The 22,983-nt window shown below is 52.8% G+C and overlaps 2 protein-coding genes and 1 pseudogene across 3 annotated transcripts in view; 1 reads left to right on the top strand and 2 right to left on the bottom strand.

Moving 5' to 3' along the window:
- Positions 1-1,605, top strand: part of LOC129356900 (receptor-type tyrosine-protein phosphatase mu-like) — a gene marked incomplete at its 5' end in the record, with an annotated part of 39,419 nt that extends 37,814 nt beyond the window's left edge. The window contains 2 exon segments of the mRNA XM_055026440.1: positions 869-1,001; positions 1,193-1,605. Of these exon segments, the coding sequence (XP_054882415.1) occupies positions 869-1,001; positions 1,193-1,246 (187 nt within the window).
- A 6,898-nt stretch (positions 1,606-8,503) lies between these two features.
- LOC129356899 (chondrolectin-like) lies at positions 8,504-14,018 on the bottom strand. 2 transcript variants are annotated; one of them, XM_055026438.1, is made up of 7 exons: positions 13,386-14,018; positions 11,298-11,511; positions 11,065-11,222; positions 10,835-10,992; positions 10,676-10,765; positions 10,517-10,613; positions 8,504-9,015 (listed from the first exon to the last, which is right to left on the bottom strand). In XM_055026438.1, exons 1-7 carry the CDS (start codon positions 13,619-13,621, stop codon positions 8,937-8,939), a joined length of 1,032 nt encoding a protein of 343 aa, XP_054882413.1. In that variant the 5' UTR covers positions 13,622-14,018; the 3' UTR covers positions 8,504-8,936. The 2 variants fall into 2 exon arrangements, with proteins under 2 accessions (XP_054882413.1, XP_054882414.1); XM_055026439.1 differs by having other exon boundaries at positions 8,506-9,015; positions 11,298-11,473; positions 13,386-13,573.
- Positions 14,019-15,936: 1,918 nt separating this feature from the next.
- LOC129356901 (polypeptide N-acetylgalactosaminyltransferase 11-like) lies at positions 15,937-21,149 on the bottom strand (annotated as a pseudogene).
- Between the last annotated feature and the right edge of the window lie 1,834 nt (positions 21,150-22,983).

The following is a 22,983-nucleotide window of genomic DNA, read 5'->3' as shown; positions in this document are numbered from 1 at the left end:
CTACGCAGTACTACAGGGTACTACGCAGTACTACAGGGTACTACGCAGTACTACACGGTACTACGCAGTACTACAGGTACTACGCAGTACTACAGGGTACTACGCAGTACTACAGGGTACTACTAGCAGTACTACACGGTACTACGCAGTACTACACTGTACTACGCAGTACTACACGTACTACACGGTACTACCTACACGGTACTACGAGTTACTACACGGTACTACGCAGTACTACAGGGTACTACGCAGTACTACAGGGTACTACGCAGTACTACACGGTACTACGCAGTACTACACTGTACTCGCAGTACTACACGGTACTACACTCGGTACTACGCAGTACTACACGGTACTACGCAGTTACTACAGGGTACTACGCAGTACTACACGGTACTACGCAGTACTACACGTACTACGCAGTACTACACACGGTACTACGCAGTACTACACGGTACGTACGCAGTACTACACTGTACTACACTGTACTACGCAGTACTACACGGTACTACGCAGTACTACACGGTACTACGCAGTACTACACGGTACTACGCAGTACTACACGTACTACGCAGTACTACATGGTACTCCATGTGTTAACGGCTTTTGCTGCTGAAGCTGCGCCGATATTTTTGATCCAAACTCAAAACATCTTGAGTCCTTCTGGAAACCACAGCAGGCGTCCTGAGGAAGACCTAACGGTGGTACCGGTGGAGGTACCGGTGGTTCGTCCAGCAGAACCGTTGCTGGTCTCCTCTGTCTTCAGTGATGTTTTGTCTCCATCTGTGGTGAAATAGAGGAGGAGCAGATGCTGTTTTCTCTGAGCATGTCCCCTCATGTGTCCCCATGTCTTCCATGTGTCCCTCAGGAACGGCGGCGGGCGCAGCGGCGTCTTCTGCAGCGTCAGCATCGTGTGTGAGATGCTGAGGCAGCAGCGCTCTGTGGACGTTTTCCACGCCGTCAAGACGCTCAGAAACAACAAACCCAACATGGTGGACCTGGTGAGGCTGAGAAACTTCATTATTTTATCATTATTCTCAAAATTATTAGCATTATTTATTATTAAAAGGTCATTAATGTCGTTGTTTCTTTTAATACTTTGTGGGGCTTTTTAACATTCTGTGCTTTATGTTATATTATTTGAATTTATTAATTATTTTATATTATTAGTTTATATGTTGTGTCTCCATAGGAACAATATAAGTTCTGCTATGAAGTGGCTCTGGAGTTCCTGAACTCTGCTTAGCTGGGACCGCCTCGCCCTTCATCACCTCCTCCTCTTCCTCGTGCTGCAGGAGGAAGAGGAGGAGGAAGGTGTGTCCTGCCTGGTTGGACGGACACCCTGACTGTCCTCTTTGTCGTCTTGTTGGTTTTTCTTGTGTCGTAAACCTGGCAGAGACCCGGACTGAAGCTCCGCCCACCTGTGATGACCTCATCCTGCCCAGGTCCGGTTCCTCCTTACCGGGTCTTCCTGGACGGCAGCTGGACAGCGTCCCACTACTGGGACACCTTGACTCGGAGGAATCAGAACCATGACTCAGCAGACCAGTCCTGCTTTCATCGGTTCTGCTGCCATCTTGTGGTTGACAGCAGAACTGCACCAGCGCTGACACCCTACCCCCGACCCAAATCTGCTTCTGTTATTTATGGAATTCCAAAGAGACATGCATGTTGGAAATGGTTCCTCCAGAACTCCAGCCATCCTCACACATCCAAAGACCTTATTCTGGTTCTTGGCGGTCTTCCTGCAGACCGCCGGACCAGTCCTCTGCTGGGGGCCCAGCTGTGAGCCATGTGGAGCACCGTCCATTCAGACAGAGACGGTCAGTCTATGAGGCTCTGTGATCGGACCGGAGCGCAGGATCTTGGGTTCTGCTGGTTTTGGTTCTGTTCAGGTGCCGGACCTCAGACTGGTGAACAGAACCTCTGGTTGCTATGGAAACCATTAAAGATCTCAGATTGTGATGTGGTCAAACATGTTTACACGATGTAACCTGGATCACATCAGGCATTAAAACCGGTTTAATCCAGATCACACTGGTTCTAAACCGGCTTAATCCAGATCACACTGTTCTAAACCGGTTTAATCCAGATCACACTGGTTCTAAACTGGTTTAATCCAGATCACACTGGTTCTAAACCGGCTTAATCCAGATCACACTGGTTCTAAACTGGTTTAATCCAGATCACACTGGTTCTAAACCGGTTTAATCCAGATCACACTGGTTCTAAACCGGCTTAATCCAGATCACACTGGTTCTAAACCGGTTTAATCCAGATCACACTGGTTCTAAACTGGTTTAATCCAGATCACACTGGTTCTAAACCGTTTAATCCAGATCACACTGGTTCTAAACCGGTTTAATCCAGATCATACCAAACTGGTCTAAATCAATTTAACCTAACCCAATATCTGATCAGTTATTGATGTCGGCTGGTCAGGAGCTCGGCATCATGGGGCATTTAAGCTCCAGGTTTCCATGACAACGGCCTGTTGCAGTAGCGTAGTTCACCCTGGAAAACACCAGGGGTCAGTGTTCATCTTCTGTCTTCTTCCTTGGTGTTTTGTATCGCTGAAACTAACTGGACGGACCGGCCTCATTGTGGACCTTGGCCCGGTCCTGGTGGGCCCGGTCCTGGTGGGCCCGGTCCTGGTGGGCCCGGTCCTGGTGGGCCCGGTCCTGGTGGGCCCGGTCCTGGTGGGCCCGGTCCGGGTGGGCCCGGTCCTGGTGGGCCCGGTCCGGGTGGGCCCGGTCCTGGTGGGCCCGGTCCGTGTGAATAGTGTACATAGGGAGTATTTATTCCTTTGCTGTCGTCGTTCTTGTGAAGCACAGAAGCTGACAATCAGAAGATCTTCCTGTTCCGGAATCAGAACCGCAGCGGCGCCGGCGGTCCAGTCAAATGGTTCTGACTCTGACCCGGTCGAGACCGGACCCAGTTAAGGCTCGGTTCTGGTGCTGAGAAGAACATCACTGTAATGAAAGCTTTTATTTATGTTGTATGATTCCAATAAAACTGAACACACCACCTGAAGTCTCTGATGTTCGGGCCACACATGCCGGACCGGACCGGTTCTGGTTCTCCAGAATGTTCATGTCATTTCCACATCAGTTTCTAATTGTTCACTGTCCGGTCCAGTTCAGGTGGGCTGCCACCTGCTTTCCATCACTTTTATAAAACTAACCTGGTTCTCCATGAAATACACAGAAATTACCAGTTTTCCTTTGACTAGGCCACTTAACAGCTTCATTATTCTTCATCAGGAACCATCTCTGGTACCGGTTCTGGTACCAGTTGCAGACACAACTTCATTCAAATGGATTCATTGGGGACCGGTGAACTTTGGTTTCTACCTGATGCTTCCAGGTCGTCACCATGGTTACGCTGGCTTCCTGCTTTGACGGCCATTGGAGGAGCAGCCAGGTCCTAACCCTAACCCTTAACCCTTAACCCTAACCCTAACCCTATTCATGTTAACATTGAATGAGGCAGAAATCACTGCAGATGTTTGTCATAATCGGTTCACTGCAGAACGCAGAGCAACAACTACAGATTTAACTGACGATGCCAACCAATCTTCTCCCTCCCAGAAGAGGCAGTAGAGCCAGAGTAGGTGGCCACCTCTTCTATAACCAAGAGAAGTTTCTCTGTTTAATAATCACAATAATCATCACAGTAAATTTTCCAGGCCTCCAGTGTGGAATCCAGCGACCCTGCAGGAAAAGCGTGTTGGACAATGGATGGGCGTGGAAGAGATTTTTTTTTCACATTTAAATTGATTTAAAAAGAAAACTTTCTAACAATGTAATAGTATAGAATAAGCTTGTAGTTCCCGTCGCGGCCGCGGGGGCAGCAGCGAGCAGGAAGCGGTCAGCAGAAGAAGAGCAGCAGCAGCAGACTTCCCGGCGTGGCCTGTTGTGGTTCTGATTCGGTTGGTTTCCTCAGGGCCGGTGTTGAACAGAACATGGAGTCGGACTTTAATCTTAATAGTCCGGGTGTGACGTCACAGTGAACCCTGCGGAGATGGCCTCGCGTCCGTCAGGTGAGCTTACCTGGTGAGTTAGCTTCGAGCTAACCGGTCATCCTTCGCAGGTTCGGTCAAACTAGGTTCCCTTAGAACGAACCGGAACCGAACCTGAGCCTGCAGGTTGTGGTTCAGAGGAACCGGGCTGTCCTCCCGGAAGGGTTTGTAGAACCCGGCGATCGACCCAGAACCCTACTGACTGCGATAGAACCAGGGAAGGGTCGGTTCGGATCTGGTTCCGGTCCACTGTCAGTGGAGCGCCTTCCCTCCGTCCCTATGGTTACAGGAAGTTCCGGTGGTTACCAGAACGTCCTGGGGTTCTGGTGCTGCTGCTGTCGGGTCCAGTTGGAAAGCAGTCTGGGTCGGTTCTGACTTCAGCCTGTAGCTGTGTTATCTGGATCAGGCTGTATGTCTATGAGATCTCCTCATGGTCCTGCTGTCTGCCCAGTGGTTCTGATTCTGACGTGGTTCTGGTTCTGCTGTACATTCCTGCAGCAGCCATGGAGCCCCTGCTGGAGGAGAGGAGCTGTGCATCCTGCTGCTGAGGCAGGCAGGAAGCCGGGAGGTGGGCTGCCAGTGGGAGAGACCCGAGGAAGAGGAGCGGACGAGGAAGGAGGTGGGCTGCCAGAGCTGCAGAACCGAGACCAGGGAGGCGGCCGTCCAGGTGGACCTGCTGGGTCAGACCCAGAACCTGCTGGGTCAGAACTTCAGCTGGAGACACTCAGGTGAGACACAACCTCTCTCTCCTTCCTGCTTTTCTCCTGCCTCACCTGCACAAGTAGTTTGCACTTCTGCAGGCTGAGGACCTGATCCAACTGGGTGTGTTAGATTCCTTCATCTCATGGTTGGTTGGAAAATGATGAGTCTGACTGGAGACAATGAAGCTCTGCTTCCCAAACCCCAAACAACAATACCTGAAGCAAAACGGTAGAAACGCGGTTAAACTGTTTAACTGCGTTTCTACGGTAAAACCGTGTTATTGTGCTTTGGGTAACGCAAGTTTTCTCATTAACATGTAACAATAACAGATCACTCTATCAGTTAACCTGAAAAAAGTTCTACAAGAATCTGAAATCATATTCAGTTCAGTAATAAAGAGGCAGGCTCATAAAAACGGTCTATGTTCCAGCTTTTGGTTTCTGTATTCATCTTCAGTCAGTTTAATAGATGAACTCTCGTCTTGCCCAGACATTTATAGCTTCATGTTCATTTAACTCCTGCGTTCGTCACACAGAAACGTATGTAAAACCACCCAAGATATGAAGTGTATTTTCTGGTTCGTCTGTAAAGTTACACTTAACTTAATCCTCTAAAGGTTCAGTCTGTCTGCTCACCTGTATTAATAATCCGCCGCGCTGGTCGCTCTGAACCAGAGGAAAGCTGCCATACTCCACTTATCGCTCCGTCATTTTAAGGATGTTTATGGACCCGGATATTATCATGAATCGATAAAATCCTCCCAGGCTGAATCTGGACATTGGACCTTTTGCTGCTAGCTTTCATCAACAACTCAGGCGGAAGTGAGAGCAACGAAAGTAACGACCCGGCCGAGCGACGACCCGGCCAGCTCAATGATAAAATATAAATTAAGGAAGCTTCCAGGCAGATATGTTTTCCTTGAGAAATTTTAGTAATTGAAGTACTCAAATCATTCAAGGAATCATTTCACCCCCAAATTAAACAATTGAACTAAACAAGAACTGGTTCTCCAGAAGATTTCCATTTCCAGGTGTAGTGATGTGTTTCTCACACAAGGAGGCAGCAGAGACGTTTGCTTCTTAATTATTCCCTGGAGTCTTGACTGCAGCCTGTCAGTCAGAACCCAGGGCCCAGTTTAACCCGGTTTGTCCCAGCAGGTTCGTCTGACGACCTGCTGCAGTGTCTGACAGTCCGACCCGACGGGTCAGACGGCGGTGCGCTGCTGCAGCACTGCGTCCCGAATCGGACCAGAACCAGGATCATCAGACCTGCAGCCAAACTCTCTGATGAGCCCACTGACACCAGAACCAGGAAGAGACCGGTTCCGCAGAGAGCCAGATGCAACGGGAGACCGGGCCGGCCGCGCCGCCGGTCACCTGACCCCCAGGAGGACGAGCAGGAGGAGGAGGTGGGGGTGGAGGACAAAGACATCGGTGACCCCACCTGGACCCCGAGGGAGGTGAGATCAGAACCAGAACCTGCTTGGTGAAGCTCCATTTCAGATCTGACCCATGCTCTCCTCTGTGTCCCCTCAGACCGGCCTCTGGCTGTGTCAGAGCCCGGACCGGACTCTGGACCCGGACCGGACTCTGGACCCAGACCGGACTCTGGACCCAGACCGGACTCTGGACCCAGACCGGACTCTGGACCCGGCCTGCAGCAGGAGCTGGACAGCTCGGTGTGTGACGTGTGTGGGAAGGTGATGAAGAACAAGTCCAGCCTGGCGCGCCACTCCTTCATCCACACAGGGAAGAAGCCGTTCGCCTGCCACCTCTGCCCGCTGCGCTTCAACCGCCGCGACAACCTGCGCCACCACCTGAGCCGGCTGCACCCGGACGGCGCGGCGCGGCGCCAGCGCCGGTCGTTGGCGCCGGCCTGGCTGTGCGCCGTCTGCGGGAAGACGTTCGTCTGCCGGTCACGGCTAAAGACTCACGAAGCCATCCACTCTGGCGTCAAGCCGTTCCGCTGCGACCTCTGCCCCAAGGCCTACATGCGCAGCAATGACCTGCAGCACCACAGGAACGTGGTGCACAGCTCGGCCGGCCCGCCGCTCCGCCCCGCCTCACTGCTCTGCCATCTCTGTGGTAAGGAGTTCAAGTGCCGCTCGCAGCTCGCCATCCACTTCCAGACTCACACCGGCGAGCGCCCGCACCTCTGCGACATCTGCGGCCGCAAGTTCGCCCAGTACCAGCTAAAGCGCCACAAGGCGCTGCTGCACCCCCCAGCCGTGCCGCTATGGAGGCCGGGCGCCGCCGGACGAGGCGCCAGGCGCGGCGTTCACCTGCGGCGTCTGTGGCAGGCGGCTGAAGTCTGAGACGCAGCTGACCGAACACACTCGCATTCATGGGGGCGACAACCTGCATCACTGCAGCGTCTGCCTGCGTGGCTTCCAGCGCGCCGGCTACCTGCGGCAGCACCACCTGCGAGTGCACCTCAGGGCGGCGGCGGGCGAGCGCCACGTGGCTCCAGGCGGCGCGGCGCTTCGCTTCGCCCAGCTCCTTCTCCTGCACCGTCTGCGGGAAGGCGTTCCGGTTCCGCTCGCTGCTGGCCAGCCACGCTCTGGTCCACAGCGACGTGCGGCCGTTCGCCTGCGACTTCTGCAGCCGCAGCTTCCGCCGCCTCAGCCACCTGAAGAGGCACCGGCAGGCGGTGCACGCCGACGGGCGCGCCCGCCACAGAGCTTCATCTGCCACATCTGCGGCAAAGACAAGAAGTGTCGCTCGCAGCTCGCCAGGCACATCATCATCCACACGGGGCGGCCGTTCGCCTGTGACCTCTGCCCCGCCCGCTTCAATCGCCGCGGCAACCTGCAGCAGCACCAGAGGCGCATGCATGGGCATGGGCAAGGCCGGCGAGGCTCCGCCCATCCTGTTCCAAGAGGAGGACGATGTGCTGAGCTACAAGCAGGAGGAGCTGCTGGACCATGTGGGCGGGGCCAGCGCGGACCATGTGGGCGGGGCCACGCGGAACATGTGGGCGGGGCCAGCGCGGACCATGTGGGCGGGGCCAGCGCGGAACATGTGGGCGGGGCCAGCGCGGACCATGTGGGCGGGGCCAGCGCGGACCATGTGGGCGGGGCCAGCGCGGACCATGTGGGCGGGGCCAGCAGGGACCATGTGGCGGGGGGCCAGCGCGGACCATGTGGGCGGGGCCAGCGCGGACCATGTGGGCGGGGCCAGCGCAGACCATGTGGGCGGGGCCAGCAGGGACCATGTGGGCGGGGCCAGCGCGCGACCATGTGGGCGGGGCTGGTGATGATGAGGAGCAGCTGGACCCACCTGACCAGACGCTGCTCTCTGCACAACCTGCTGTCCTTTGGACACCGTAACAACTGTGGTTGGCACGGTAACTTGGGGTTTGAGTGTCTCCATGGCAACTGGGAGTGATTAACCACAGATTGAAGCGTCGCTGCTCAGATCAACCAATCAGGAAGCATCAGCTGCTTCGTCATGCTGAGGTACTGGCGGTTCTGGTTCCAGTCGGGTTCTGCCTCAGTGATTATTTCTGTTTTCTTTCTGCCAGAACATTGTTTTGTTGGATTTCTATTCGGATCTCCGTGGTTCTGCTGGCTCTCGGGTCGTTTAAATAAAAACCTTCTTCTGATGTTGGGTGGTTTTATTTTTTAAAGGAGGCCTTTATTTTGACAGTCTTCAGACAGGAAGGGGCCTCTGAGAGAAAGTCATGGGACAGGTCATTGAGTCGGCGCTGAGGTTTTATTTCTGATCTGACCCGGACAGTTCTACTGAGTCACCTTTGACCTTTGCCGGACAGAACTGCTCTGCTGATGTTTCGCAGATGCTCTGCTGGAGTCGGGTCGGGACTTTGACTAGGCTGACTCAAAGAGACCAAGCAGCAGCTGATGAAACATCTTTTATTAAACATCAAAGCTTCATGCATCAGAAACGCAGCAGCAGCTCCCTGCCGTCCAAACGTCGGACTGTCCTCGAACGCAGCATCAGTAACCAGAGTTTGTCCCTCTGCTTGCCCCGTACTTCATCTTGTCTGTCCAGCAGGGGGCACCAGAGCTTCTCACAACAGAACATGTTACACAGACAAGCCCCCCACTCACTGTGACATCACTGACTCCACCCCCCTTAATTAACTCGGGCTTAGGGAGACACAGGAGGAGGGAGGAGCCAAACAGGAAACAGTTTCAGCCAAAGTAACAAATTAAAACGTGACATCACTGATCTGCTGTCGAGTCACAGTGACGTCACACTTCCATGGTGTCGGGTTTGGGCGTCGTGGCGATCCAGAGGTTTGATTGGTCAGGGGTCTTGGTCCGAGGACGACTGGAGAGACAGGATGACATTGTTGGTGCTCAGTGACCAATCGCAGAGGTTACACCAAGATTTTCAAAATAAAATGGGAAGGAGGCAGAGAGCAGCACCAAATCTATTTTTATTGATTTGAGCATTCTGATCAGTAATTGATAAATGTTGCTTCCAGATCCATGATGCTAACTACAGCATCCCCAAGCATTTGTTTTTACTTTTTAATTTACACGTTGCAGCTATGTGGAGTCGTCAGGATCAGCTTCCTGTAACATTGACGACAGCTATATATCGTCATGGCAAACCTCAACCAATCACTGCTGTGTCCAGATCAATCGGGACAAAACAAGTTCTAATAATCGAAATATGTCAAAAATTTTTATTAATAACTGTGTCTTTAAAACCCAGACCAGGCTAACTGGACCAAGCTAACACTGACCAGGCTAACTGGACCAAGCTAACACTGACGAAGCTAACACCTACCAGGCTAATGTGGACCAAGCTAACACTGACCAGACTAATGTGGACCTAGCTAACATGGACCAGGCTAATGTGGAACAAGCTAACACTGACCAGGCTAACTGGACCAAGCTAACATTGACCAGGCTAATGTGGGACCAAGCTAAACACTGACCAGGCTAACTGGACCAAGTTAACACTGACCAAACTAATCTGGACCTAGCTAACAGGGACGAAGCTAACACTGACCAGACTAATGTGGACCTAGCTAACACTGACCAGGCTAATGTGGACCAAGCTAACACTGACCAGGCTAACTGGACCAAGCTAACACTGACCAGACTAATGTGGACCTAGCTAACACTGACCTAGCTAACACTGACCAGGCTAATGTGGACCAAGCTAACACGGACCAGGCTAATGTGGAACAAGCTAACACTGACCAGCTAATGTGGAACAAGCTAACACTGACCAGGCTAATGTGGAACAAGCTAACACTGACCAGGCTAATGTGGACCAAGCTAACACTGACCAGGCTAACTGGACCAAGCTAACACTGACCAGACTAATGTGGCCTAGCTAACACTGACCTAGCTAACACTGACCAGGCTAATGTGGACCAAGCTAACACGGACCAGGCTAATGTGGAACAAGCTAACACTGACCAGGCTAATGTGGAACAAGCTAACACTGACCAGGCTAATGTGGAACAAGCTAACACTGACCAGGCTAATGTGGACCAAGCTAACACTGACCAGGCTAACTGGACCAAGCTAACACTGACCAGGCTAACTGGACCAAGTTAACACTGACCAGACTAATCTGGACCTAGCTAACAGGGACGAAGCTAACACTGACCAGGCTAATGTGGACCAAGCTAACACTGACCAGGCTAATGTTAGGCTAACCCTCTACAGCAGCAACTCATCCTGAGGCATTCCGTGGTCCAGGTGTGTTGGAGCAGGAATCCATCTATAGGTGGCTCCCTTAAAGGAACAGGCCACGGTTCTGGAGGAAGTGTGTCTAATAGCCAGAGGCATGCTGGGAGATGTAGTCCTACCTCCTGGTGAGCGTCTGGAGGCAGCAGGTCCCTGAAGCCACCAGGATGAGCAGCAGCAGCGGGATGGTGGGGATCACCACGTACAGCAACAGGATTCCTGAAACACAGCGTGATGTCACCGTGACATCACAGGAGGGCAGAGGCCACAAGTGATCGTACCTGAAGATGAAGATCCTGCCACAACCACCTGAGGTGGTAAGCTGCCACCGCCATCCGCCTGGGTCACCACACCTCCGCCTGCAGTCACAGCTGAGGGCAAAGAGAAGCCCAGGTTAGACAGCTGCAGGTAGCCCCGCCCACACACCTGGCCGGTCTCACCTGGCTGATACTTGCAGATGAAGTTGTGCTTCATGTTGCAGCGGTCGTCGTTCCATTGGTGGAGATAAGCCCCACCCAGACCTGCGGGCGCGCTGGGCTGGTGGTACATGACGACGCAGGCCTCGCCGCCGCACGACGGCTCGTCCAGGTACCAGTTCCTGGAGCGGGGTCACTATGGGTACCGGCAATAGCATTTTGGAAACCGTCCAGGTGGGAGAAGAAAGTCTCACCTGAAGGTGGCCACGCTGCCATCGGTCCACTGGTACAGGTCAGGGCACGGGGTCAAGGTGTGGTTGGCTCCGCTCCCCCGCGTCAGGCCGATCCAGAAATCCCCGTCAGAAATCCCGCCTCCACCTTTGGTTCCGCCCACTGCTCCTAAACGCAGCGCCTGGAGGAGGGACGGCTCAGTGGGTCTTATTTCCAAAGCGCCTTCACACCTGACAGCTGCAGGTGTTCGTCTCACCTGCAGCAGATGCTCCACGTCGCTCTGCTCTGATTGGCTCTCCACGCTCAGCAGCGCCCCCCCGTCCATGAGGCAGGCTTGCTTCGCCTCACCGAACGCCACGCGGCTCGACACGTCGTGGAAATACGCCATCTTGTAGCAGGGACGGTCGGCTCCGCCCACACACACCGTCTGGCCTGCAGACAAGCCCCGCCCACAAAGCTGCCAGTCAGAGCTGCAGGTGGAGAGCAGGGTGAGTGTCTGTGACCCAAACCCCAACCGATGGGCCTTTTGGGCCCAAAGCTCGTCCTGATATGGCAGATACCCTTATTTAGGGTCAGGGGTCAGACGGTTTCGCAGTTCTAACCCTTCAGTGAACTCTGAGGACTGGAGCTGAGAAACATGGAGCCAAAAACTCCGGAGTTTAGCTGGAGAATGAAATAAAACAGAATAGCATAGCGTAGAAAACAATAGCATAGCGTAGAAAACAATAGCATAGCATAGAAAACAATAGCATAGCATAGAAAACAATAGCATAGCATAGAAAACAATAGCATAGAGATGCAAAGGCAGAAACACAAGCAGTGTCAGTGTGTATCAGTGTGTGTGTATCAGTGTGTGTCAGTGTGTGTGTGTGTCAGTGTGTATCAGTGTGTGTCAGTGTGTGTATCAGTGTGTGTGTGTGTATCAGTGTGTATCAGTGTGTGTATCAGTGTGTGTGTGTGTATCAGTGTGTATCAGTGTGTATCAGTGTGTGTGTGTGTATCAGTGTGTATCAGTGTGTATTAGTGTGTGTCAGTGTGTGTCAGTGTGTATCAGTGTGTGTCAGTGTGTATCAGTGTGTGTGTGTATCAGTGTGTGTCTGTGTGTATCAGTGTGTGTGTGTGTCAGTGTGTATCAGTGTGTGTGTATCAGTGTGTATCTGTGTGTATCAGTGTGTATCAGTGTGTGTGTGTGTATCAGTGTGTATCTGTGTGTATCAGTGTGTGTATCAGTGTGTGTATCAGTGTGTGTATCAGTGTGTGTATCAGTGTGTGTATCAGTGTGTATCAGTGTGTATCAGTGTGTGTCAGTGTGTATCAGTGTGTGTCAGTGTGTATCAGTGTGTGTGTGTATCAGTGTGTGTCAGTGTGTATCAGTGTGTGTGTGTCAGTGTGTATCAGTGTGTGTGTGTGTATCAGTGTGTATCTGTGTGTATCAGTGTGTGTATCAGTGTGTGTATCAGTGTGTGTATCAGTGTGTATCAGTGTGTGTGTGTATCAGTGTGTGTATCAGTGTGTATCAGTGTGTGTGTCAGTGTGTGTGTGTATCAGTGTGTATCTGTGTGTATCAGTGTGTCAGTGTGTATCAGTGTGTGTCAGTGTGTATCAGTGTGTGTGTATCAGTGTGTGTGTGTATCAGTGTGTGTATCAGTGTGTATCAGTGTGTGTGTGTATCAGTGTGTGTATCAGTGTGTATCAGTGTGTGTGTCAGTGTGTGTGTGTATCAGTGTGTATCTGTGTGTATCAGTGTGTGTCAGTGTGTATCAGTGTGTATCAGTGTGTGTCAGTGTGTGTCAGTGTGTATCAGTGTGTATCAGTGTGTGTGTGTATCAGTGTGTGTATCAGTGTGTATCAGTGTGTGTATCAGTGTGTATCAGTGTGTATCAGTGTGTATCAGTGTGTGTATCAGTGTGTGTGTGTGTATCAGTGTGTGTGTATCAGTGTGTGTCAGTGTGTGTGTGTATCAGTGTGTGTGTGTGTATCAGTGTGTGTGTGTATCAGTGTGTGTGTGTGTGTCTCCTCTTCCTCTCTCTCTGATTTCTTCTCCTGCCTCATCATCACTTTCTCTTCTCTTCAGCAGTTCTGGGTTTCAGAACCGTTCGTCTCTGTGACGGAGGTGGAACGGAACCAGAACCTCGCTGGATCTGCTGAGTCTGCGGATCGTCCTGCAGCTCAGATTCTCATCCAGAACCGGTTCTGATTGAGCGGAACCAGCTGGTTACTGAGGTTCTGTAACCAGCTGATGAACCAGAACCTCTGAGCGGTTCTGGCCCGGTTCTGACCTGCTACGCTGCAGCCAGGTGTTTGATGAAGATGATGAGGTGATGAAGGTCGGTTTGTAACTCACCGCTCACCACCCGCGCCGCGCTGACCCCTGACCCTGCCGTTACCATGACGACGCCCAGCAGTAGCAGCAGCATGTTTTGTTGAGTTTTTCAGAATAAAAGCCCGCGGCTCGGCGTCCTGCTCCGCGTGGCTCCTCTCCGCTCTGAGCCGAGCTGAGGAAGAGGAGGAAGAGGAGCTGAGGCTCTGCGGTGTCTCCTCCTCCCGCATCGATCCGAGCCTCAGCTGGCCGCCCCGCATCCCCCCTGCTGTTTGCTGATTGGCTGCTGCATCCGATCGTTGGCGGAGCGGCTCCTCTGATGTCTGCAGCAACACTTCCTGAGCGGATCGATCCGCCGCGCACGCGCACTCTTAAAGTAATTAAAGGAAACCTGAGAGGAAGAGGAGGAGGATGAAGCTCCAGGCTGCAGAACCACAGACCCATCCAGAACCATCAGGTCTAGTGGGGTGGGTAAGTTCAGGTGACCCGGTCCAGTCTACTTCCAGCTCTCTGATTGGTCCAGGACGGAGGAATAAGAGAGGTCTTCAGGTTTCAGTGGGTTTATGTGAGTTTTGATGTTTGTAGTTTGGTTTTGTCCACAGAAAAACTTGCTGAACATTTTCACTTCAGGTTCATTTTTATATGCTGACTTCTGTGTAAAATGGGCCGCAGTTTTGTGTGTGTTTTACACATGAAGCTCCAGATGTTCAGCTTCAGGTGACAAAATGTCCCTAACCCTCGTTATGAATTAGAAATTGTTATTCCTCTTATGTTGGACAGTTTATTGTTGACCAGAAGACCTTTGCTTTGTTCTTTTTAAGAAATACTCAACTTCTTTATAAGCTCTGGCTAATGTCGCCTCTTTTCTGAGCTAGCTAAATCTTTAGCTTACAGCTAACTCATTAAGAGAGTCAAACATTTATTATGCAAATATTTATGCTGTGAGATTGTTTAGTTTGAAACAATGACATTTAGAAATGCATCAGCTGATAAAAATTACTGAAAAATTAATCCCCTTTTTTCACAGTTAATAACCCAAATTATATCTGTTCATTTTTGAGAGTATCTTTAGAAACAGGTCATCAGAACCGCTTCACAGAGACCGACTGGACCCACACACACACACACACACACCCGCACACACACACACACACACACACCCGCACACACACACACACACACAGACCCGCACACACACCACCCACCCACACACACACACAGACCCGCACACACACACACACACACACACACACACACCCGCACACACACACCCGCACACACACACACACACACACACACAGACCCACACACACACACACACAGACCCGACACACCACCCACCACACACACACACACACACACCCGCACACACACACCCACACACACACACACACACCACACACACAGACAGACCCGCACACACACACACACACCCGCACTCACACACACAGACCCGCACACACACACACACACACACAGACCCCACACACACACACCCACACACACACACACACACCCACACACACACACACACCCGCACACACACACAGACCCGCACACACACACACACACACACACACCCACCACACACACACACCACACACACACCCACACACACACCCACGCACACACACACACACCCACACACACACACACCCCACACACACACACAGACCCACACACACACACCCCACACACACAGACCCACACACACACACCCACACACACACACCACCCACCCACACACACACCCACGCACACACACACACACCCACACACACACACACACACAGACCCACACACACACCCACCCACACACACACACACCCACACAGACCCACACACACCACACACACACCCCACACACCCACACACACACACACACAGACCCGCCACACACACACACCCACGCACACACACACCCACACACACACCCGCACTCACACACACACACACACACACACACACACACAGTTTGTGGGGACGTTCCATTGACTTCCATTCATTTCTGCAGCTGAACCTCAATCCCTGCCTTTATTCTGAACCCTGAACCCAAAACAGTTTCCCCTCATAGGACCAAGGAAATGAAACGACATGTCAGGAAAATGGTTCCCACAATGCATCAGACACACGGCGCCACATGGCGCCACACGGCGCCACACGGCGCCCTCACACCACCCTACTCCAGGTCGGGTCTGTAATGGGAATCGATCGAGTCTCGACGTCCAATCAGACGGCGGCTGCTCTGACTGCCTGATGGCTCATTAACCTGCTGACTGAGGGGGCGGAGCCAGAGCGGTTCTGAAGGCGCACGGCTCCACTGGACAGAACCATCAGAACCTCAGCTGGAATCAGGCTCTGCTGTAGGAACCGGGTCTCAGGAGGAAACCAGAACCAGGCTTTGGGAAAACGGAGACTGAGTCAGATTGAGTTGCCCTCTGCTGGTCCATAAGAGGAACAGCAGGTTCTGATCAGACCCAAAGAGTCTGAGCAGATACCCAGTCAGAACCAGCAGGTTCTAGTCGATCTGACAGCTGGATCAGAACCCGGGCGGTTCTGAAGGACAGACATGGCGAGACGTTCAGAACCTTTTATTAGAGATTAAAAGCAGCAAAGATCAGAATGTTCCTTCAGTAAAAACTACAGTTAAAAACCAGAACCGGAACCAGAACCTTGTCCCACCGGACCCGCCGGTTCGTCAGCCCTCCAGCTGCCACTGCTGCAGCTCGCTGCCGTCGCAGATCGCCATGGCAACATAGCCCTTCGGTCCGGCTGGACGGGAAACGGCGAGACACTGACCCACAGAGACCTGGTAGAGCCGGTTGGCCTTCTGGGGAGAAAGAGCCGGGTCAGAGCCGGGTCAGAGCCGGGTCAGAGCCGGGTCAGCACCAGGTCAGAGCCGGGTCAGAACCGGGTTAGAGCCGGGTCAGAACCGGTCAGAGCCAGGTGAGAACCGGGTCAGAACCGGGTGAGAACCGGTCAGAACCGGGTCAGAGCCGGGTCAGCACCAGGTGAGAACCGGGTCAGAACCGGGTGAGAACCGGGTCAGAACCGGGTCAGCACCAGGTGAGAACCGGGTCAGAACCGGGTCAGAGCCGGGTCAGCACCAGGTGAGAACCGGGTCAGAATTGGGTCAGAACCGGGTCAGCACCAGGTGAGAACCGGGTCAGAACCGGGTGAGAACCGGGTCAGAGCCGGGTCAGCACCAGGTGAGAACCGGGTCAGAGCCGGGTCAGAACCGGGTTAGAGCCGGGTCAGAACCGGGTCAGAGACGCCACCATCAGAACCTCACCCCCAGGCTCCACTGCTGCGACCCCCCTGAGCCGTGACACTTCATGAGCCGCGGGAGGTCAGAGGTCCTGACCTCCGACACGTCCAGGCACAGCAGGCCGGCCAGAACCAGCTGCCCGTCCTCGTCGTACGACCAGTCCTGCAGAGGTCAGAGGGTCAATGTGCGACTGACAGAGGTCAAGGGGTCAGATGGCGCCTAAACGCTTTTCTCACCTGCTCCGGGTCTCCGTGGTTACACGGCCTCAGGACGACGGCGCCGCCCTTCTGGCTGACCCCCCCCTGCGCCACCAGGCAGCGTCCGGTCGCTAGGTTACGCAGCTGAAAGACACAGAGAGGGTGAGAGCCTGCGGCGGGGTCGGAGGTCGCGGCGCGCGTCGCGTTCAGGTACCCGGCCGCTGCAGGACTTTGGGCCGCCTCAGGCCTTTGTGGACCAACGGAGGCGCCTGCTTGTTGCCGTTGGCGACGGCCTGCATCTCGGGGTAAACGGCGTCCAGATACCAGCGGAACGAGCGACACTGCAGCCGCTTCCTCAACGCCACGCGCTCGCTGATGTCACCGTAATCACGGTTACGCAGCTCAGGTCGCAGCGCCAGGTACTGCTCCTGAAGGGGCCAGAGGAAGTGAGGTCAGAGACAGGAAGTGAGGTCAGAGACAGGAAGTGAGGCCAAATACAGGAAGTGAGGCCAAATACAGGAAGTGATGTCAAAGACAGGAAGTGAAGTCAGACAGGAAGTGAGGTCAGGGACAGGAAGTGAGGGCAGACAGGAAGTGATGTCAAAGACAAGAAGTGAGGTCAGACAGGAAGTGAGGTCAGAGACAGGAAGTGAGGTTAGGGACAGGAAGTGAGATCAGACAGGAAGTAAGGTCAAAGACAGGAAGTGAGGTCAAAGACAGGAAGTTAGGTTAGGGACAGGAAGTGAGGCCAGGAACTTGAAGTCATCCATCCAGACATGCGCCAGCCGCAAGGATTATGGGCCATGGTATCCTGTCCTCCAGTGAGCCGTACGGCCGCCGCTTCCTGAAGATGTGTCCCACCCTGGAGCACGGGACGATCAGCAGTGGCCGCCGCACATCCAGATCTGAAACCACAGCGCCGCCGTCAGCGCCGGCGCCTTCAATGACACTCTGTGAAACTCAGCGCTCACCCTGAAGGAGATCTCCAGGTTCTCTCCTCCCCAAATGTCCATGCCACCGTCGTACTGGCCCAGCTCGAAGAAGTACTTCCTGTCCATGGCGAACAATCCCCCCGCCATGGTGGGAGACCTAGGGGCAGGGGAGAGATCAGGGGTCATGGACACCCGAAGGTCACCTGGTGCCGCATGTTCCGAGTTACCTGAAGGGTCGGCGGCGCCGTCGGGCCCGCTGAGCTCGGCCGGCGGCACCGGGTCCCACTTGAAGTGCAGCCCCAGTTGAAGCCGCCGCGGACGATGGGCGAGGCGAAATACGCCAGCGTGTCGGCGGAGACGATGTCGATGACGGGGCAGACCACGGTACGGCGGTCCGCCTGCACCGGCGCCAGCAGCGGCTGCAGCCACGCCTCGTTCACCTCGCAGTGGCTGTCCAGGAACACCAGGACCTCACCTGGAGCACCGAGGGGCGGGGCTTAGCGTGGCACCATCCAGGCTGTACCCAAGGGGGCGGGGGGGGCTCGCTTACCTGTGGCGTGGGCGGCTCCGATCATTCGTCCCCGGATCAGCCCCTCCCTCTGCTGGTTCCGACCAATCGGACCTTGCCCTGTAGCTCCGTCCTCAGGTACCGGTCCAGCTCGTCCTTCAGCTCTTCTGCAGCAGAACACAGGCAGCCTTAGCAGGTGGGATCCGGGCCGGATCCGGGCCGGAGCCGGGTCGGGACCGGGCGGTGGGTACCCAGCTCGCTGTGGTCGTCCACTAGGATGACCTCGTGCAGCAGGTGGGCGGGGCTTCGGTCCAGAATGCTGTGGACGGTCCTGAGCAGGGCGGACGGCGCCTCGTTGAAGAAGCAGATCACGATACTGGCGGCCGGGAGCGCCGAAGGGTACGCCTTCTGACGGCACCTGGGAACGGGCCGGAACCAGGTCAGAACCAGGACCGGTCGGAAACGGGTCAGATCTAAACCGGAACCTACCGTGGGTCGCGGGTGTCGGGCAGCGGGCGGTGGAAGCCCAGCCGGTTGGAGATCAGGACGTTAAAGGCGTGGCGCTGGTAGCCGGCGTCTCGGACCTCCTGGTCCGCCTCGTTGTAGATCATCCCTGCAGAACCAGAACCTCTCAGAACCCGGCACACCTCGTGTTCCCCTGAATGCATCACGGACACCCACCCATCTCCGGCGACAGCTCCGCCCCTTGTGGTCGGACACGGCTCCGATCGGCCGGGCGCGGTGCGGCGCAGGGTTCTGCTAGGCTCCGCCCCCAGGAAGAAGTACAGGTAGAGGAGGACGGACCAGGTTGCCGAGGTAACGAGGCAGCCATAGCAGAAGTACCTCAGCGTGACACTGGGCATGGTGGGCGAGCGAGCATCGCCTCACATCACCTGCTGGAGAGAGAGAGAGCTGACCAGGCTAAAGTTAGCGCACCCTGACCTCTGGGCTAAAGTTAGCACACCCTGACCTCTGGGCTAAAGTTAGCATACCCTGACCTCTGGGCTAAAGTTAGCGCACCTTGACCTATGGGCTAAAGTTAGCACCTGACCTATGGGCTAAAGTTAGCGCACCCTGACCTCTGGGCTAAAGTTAGCGCACCCTGACCTCTGGGCTAAAGTTAGCGCACCCTGACCTCTGGGCTAAAGTTAGCACACCCTGACCTATGGGCTAAAGTTAGCGCACCCTGACCTCTGGGCTAAAGTTAGCACACCCTGACCTCTGGGCTAAAGTTAGCGCACCCTGACCTATGGGCTAAAGTTAGCGCACCCTGACCTCTGGGCTAAAGTTAGCACACCCTGACCTCTGGGCTAAAGTTAGCATACCCTGACCTATGAGCTAAAGTTAGCGCACCTGACCTATGGGCTAAAGTTAGCGCACCTGACCTCTGGGCTAAAGTTAGTGCACCCTGACCTCTGGGCTAAACTTAGCACACCCTGACCTCTGGGCTAAAGTTAGCGCACCCTGACCTATGGGCTAAAGTTAGCGCACCCTGACCTCTGGGCTAAAGTTAGCGCACCCTGACCTCTGGGCTAAAGTTAGCGCACCCTGACCTCTGGGCTAAAGTTAGCGCACCCTGACCTCTGGGCTAAAGTTAGTGCACCCTGACCTCTGGGCTAAACTTAGCACACCCTGACCTCTGGGCTAAACTTAGCGCACCCTGACCTATGGGCTAAAGTTAGCGCACCCTGACCTATGGGCTAAAGTTAGCATACCCTGACCTATGGGCTAAAGTTAGCGCACCCTGACCTATGGGCTAAAGTTAGCGCACCTTGACCTATGGGCTAAAGTTAGCGCACCGTGACCTATGGGCTAAAGTTAGCACACCCTGACCTATGGGCTAAAGTTAGCGCACCTTGACCTATGGGCTAAAGTTAGCGCACCCTGACCTATGGGCTAAAGTTAGCGCACCCTGACCTATGGGCTAAAGTTAGCGCACCCTGACCTCTGGGCTAAAGTTAGCGCACCCTGACCTATGGGCTAAAGTTAGCGCACCCTGACCTCTGGGCTAAAGTTAGCGCACCCTGACCTATGGGCTAAAGTTAGCGCACCCTGACCTATGGGCTAAAGTTAGCGCACCCTGGTTAAGCTCAAGCTGAAGGCAGCAGGGACATCATTGAAGTAGTTAATGTTTACCGCAGAACCCTGAACGCATCACGCGCTCAGTTAATGATCTGAGATCTCATGACGTCAGTGTCAGTTATTTATGTTTTATAATATATATTCATTTAGAAACAGCTGTTTCAATCCAAAATAAAGGAACAGTTCAGTTTCACTGAATCAGATTGGAGCAAAGGAACCGTTAGCCTGACAGAATCAGTCTGACGTAATAAATGACCTGTTCGGTTCATTTATTATATTTCTAATAAATGAACTGTTCATTTAGCTCAGGAGTTCAGGTCAGTCAGCTCACCTGTATCTCACCTGTAGGGAACAGTGACGTCACTCAGCGGAGTGTCTACAGTCCGACAGCCGAACCAAACAGTACCTGCCGGTACTGACCCGGCTCCAGGTGTTGGATTTAAACCGAAATGTTCTGGTTCGGTTCGTCCAACTAACGGAACCGAACCTCGTGTTAAACCCAGATGGTCCTGGATAACAGCGGCCTGAAGCCTTCACAGTTCCGATTATTCAAAGTTCTGATCCGGCAGGAGAAGAACTGTTCTGGGTTCGGTTCTGACCCCCGGTCCGATAATGGAACTCAGTGGGTTAGCGGCTGCTAGCTGCTATCACATACAGCAGCCAAACAGTTTGGTCCAGTTCAGTCATCGGACGGTACCTGCTCTGGGTCCGCGGACCGTCTGCGGTTCCCTCGGCGGCAGAACCCGACCCGCTGCAGCTCCTGACACCGCGGCAGAACCACCGGGACCACGTGACCCAACAGACGCCCCTTCAAAACAAAACGGAAAACACGACAGTAGACCTTCACAATAAAAGTCCCGAATGAGCTAAAGGAAAAAAATAATGATGAATAAAGAAAATGTAGAAGATGAACTGATGAATTGATGAACTGATGAATTGATGAACTGATGAATTGATGAACTGATGAATTGTAAAACAAAAGGAGTCTTACAGGAATGTTGGGAAATGAAGGAAACATAATGGATGTTATGAATTGTGACTTATTTCCAATAAATTACCTAAATCATTTATTTTTGTAACTATTTAAATGATATTATTCCCAGTGAATTTTCTAAATTAAGAATGTTTCAGATTGTTTAAGGATTTCTGTTTTGATTAGCATCATTGGTGGTTTATATTTCTTTGTTTCATAATATTTACGCTTTGTAATGTTTGGCTTTTGTTCCTCTCTGCTTGCTGTAGTAACTGATTGCAGGCCTATAACAGCAGGTAGAATCAATGAATGACTTGAACTGTCAAAATGTTTGGCACAAAGAAATCATTGAAAGCAGCGAGGTTCGTTTAGTTCTGTTTGTGATGTAAGTTGATGTTTTGTATTCTAATATTTGTAGATGTTTTAGTTTTCATGCTGAACTTTGTGACTGAGGCTGAGGAGCTGCTACACTGGATATTTACAGATTAAGGAAAGAATTATTTATTTATTCACAGAATACAAAATTGAAAAATAGAGTTTAAGAGAGGTAATGTTGCTACACACTCCTGTACAGTAGGTGGCGGTATGCACCTTAAAGTCGCTTGTGATACACCATTTCGTTTAAAAAGATATTTTAAACAAAATATTTATTTGTACAATCATTTAACAAGACAGTGTTAAATACATATCAGGACATAATAAATAAATATTTACATTAGCAGCTGCTTGGATTGAAGTTGCTCCAGATCAGAAAGTGAACTTTAACCTCAGCCTGGTGGTCAGACCTCCAGAAGGGTTCAAGTTAGGGTTCGGGTTCGGGTCAACCCCAGCCAGAAGAAGAAGAGTGTGAGTCGGTCGGCGTTCTGGATCAGACGGTGGTTCTGATAGGTTCTAATAGTGATTCGGATCCACTGGAGAAGGAAATGTCAGAGACGGCTCACATGTTGCCTCACTAACCGTCAGCACCATGCAGGGCAGGAACCAAGATGGCGGACTGACCAGCTGCACGAAACCAAGGTTCTGACTGAGTAACGTTGTGTTTCCACCTGAAGGTTCATGAAGGATTCCTAGAAGCTTCCAAAGAATTCAAAATCCAGAACAACAACAGCGGCAGAGACCGACGGAGCCGCTACACCACCGTGATGATGAATCGGTTTCCTCAACTCCAAGGAAACGACTGACGGCTAAGAAAAACAAACCAACAGAAGGCAACAGCGAGAAGCAAGCAGAGCCGGCCCTCTGGTTCTGCTAACAATGTGGACCGGCTGCAACCAGCAGTCTGATCATTAGATCGATTAAACACCTGCTATAAACTGATTGCATCTCTGGCTGTTTACATTACATACATGTATAATAGATACATTTATTGACCATCTGATTTATGGACCAGTTGATTTCTGGGAGCCGATTTCCTTCATTTTGGGGCATCGTGATCGGCCAATCCTGACATGTGAAGCTGATCTGATGTCCATCATGATGTCCATCATCTCTGTCCTTCTGCAGAGACAGTTGGACTGACAGACCAGGCCAGTCTCAACGTTTACAGCTAATATTCACTGTTAGCAACTCAGAGACTTTGCTGCTACATTCAGAAACATTTCAGACTCAATAAATTCATATGAGCCAAAATCAGCAGGTCAAAGGTCAGAACCAGGAATCGGC

The sequence above is a fragment of the Poeciliopsis prolifica genome, unplaced genomic scaffold (genome assembly GCF_027474105.1).
Source record: "Poeciliopsis prolifica strain line A6 unplaced genomic scaffold, Auburn_PproV2 SCAFFOLD207, whole genome shotgun sequence".
Taxonomy (NCBI): domain Eukaryota; kingdom Metazoa; phylum Chordata; class Actinopteri; order Cyprinodontiformes; family Poeciliidae; genus Poeciliopsis; species Poeciliopsis prolifica.
Note: the sequence above shows the minus strand (reverse complement) of the source record. Positions and strands in the feature narration are given on the sequence as shown.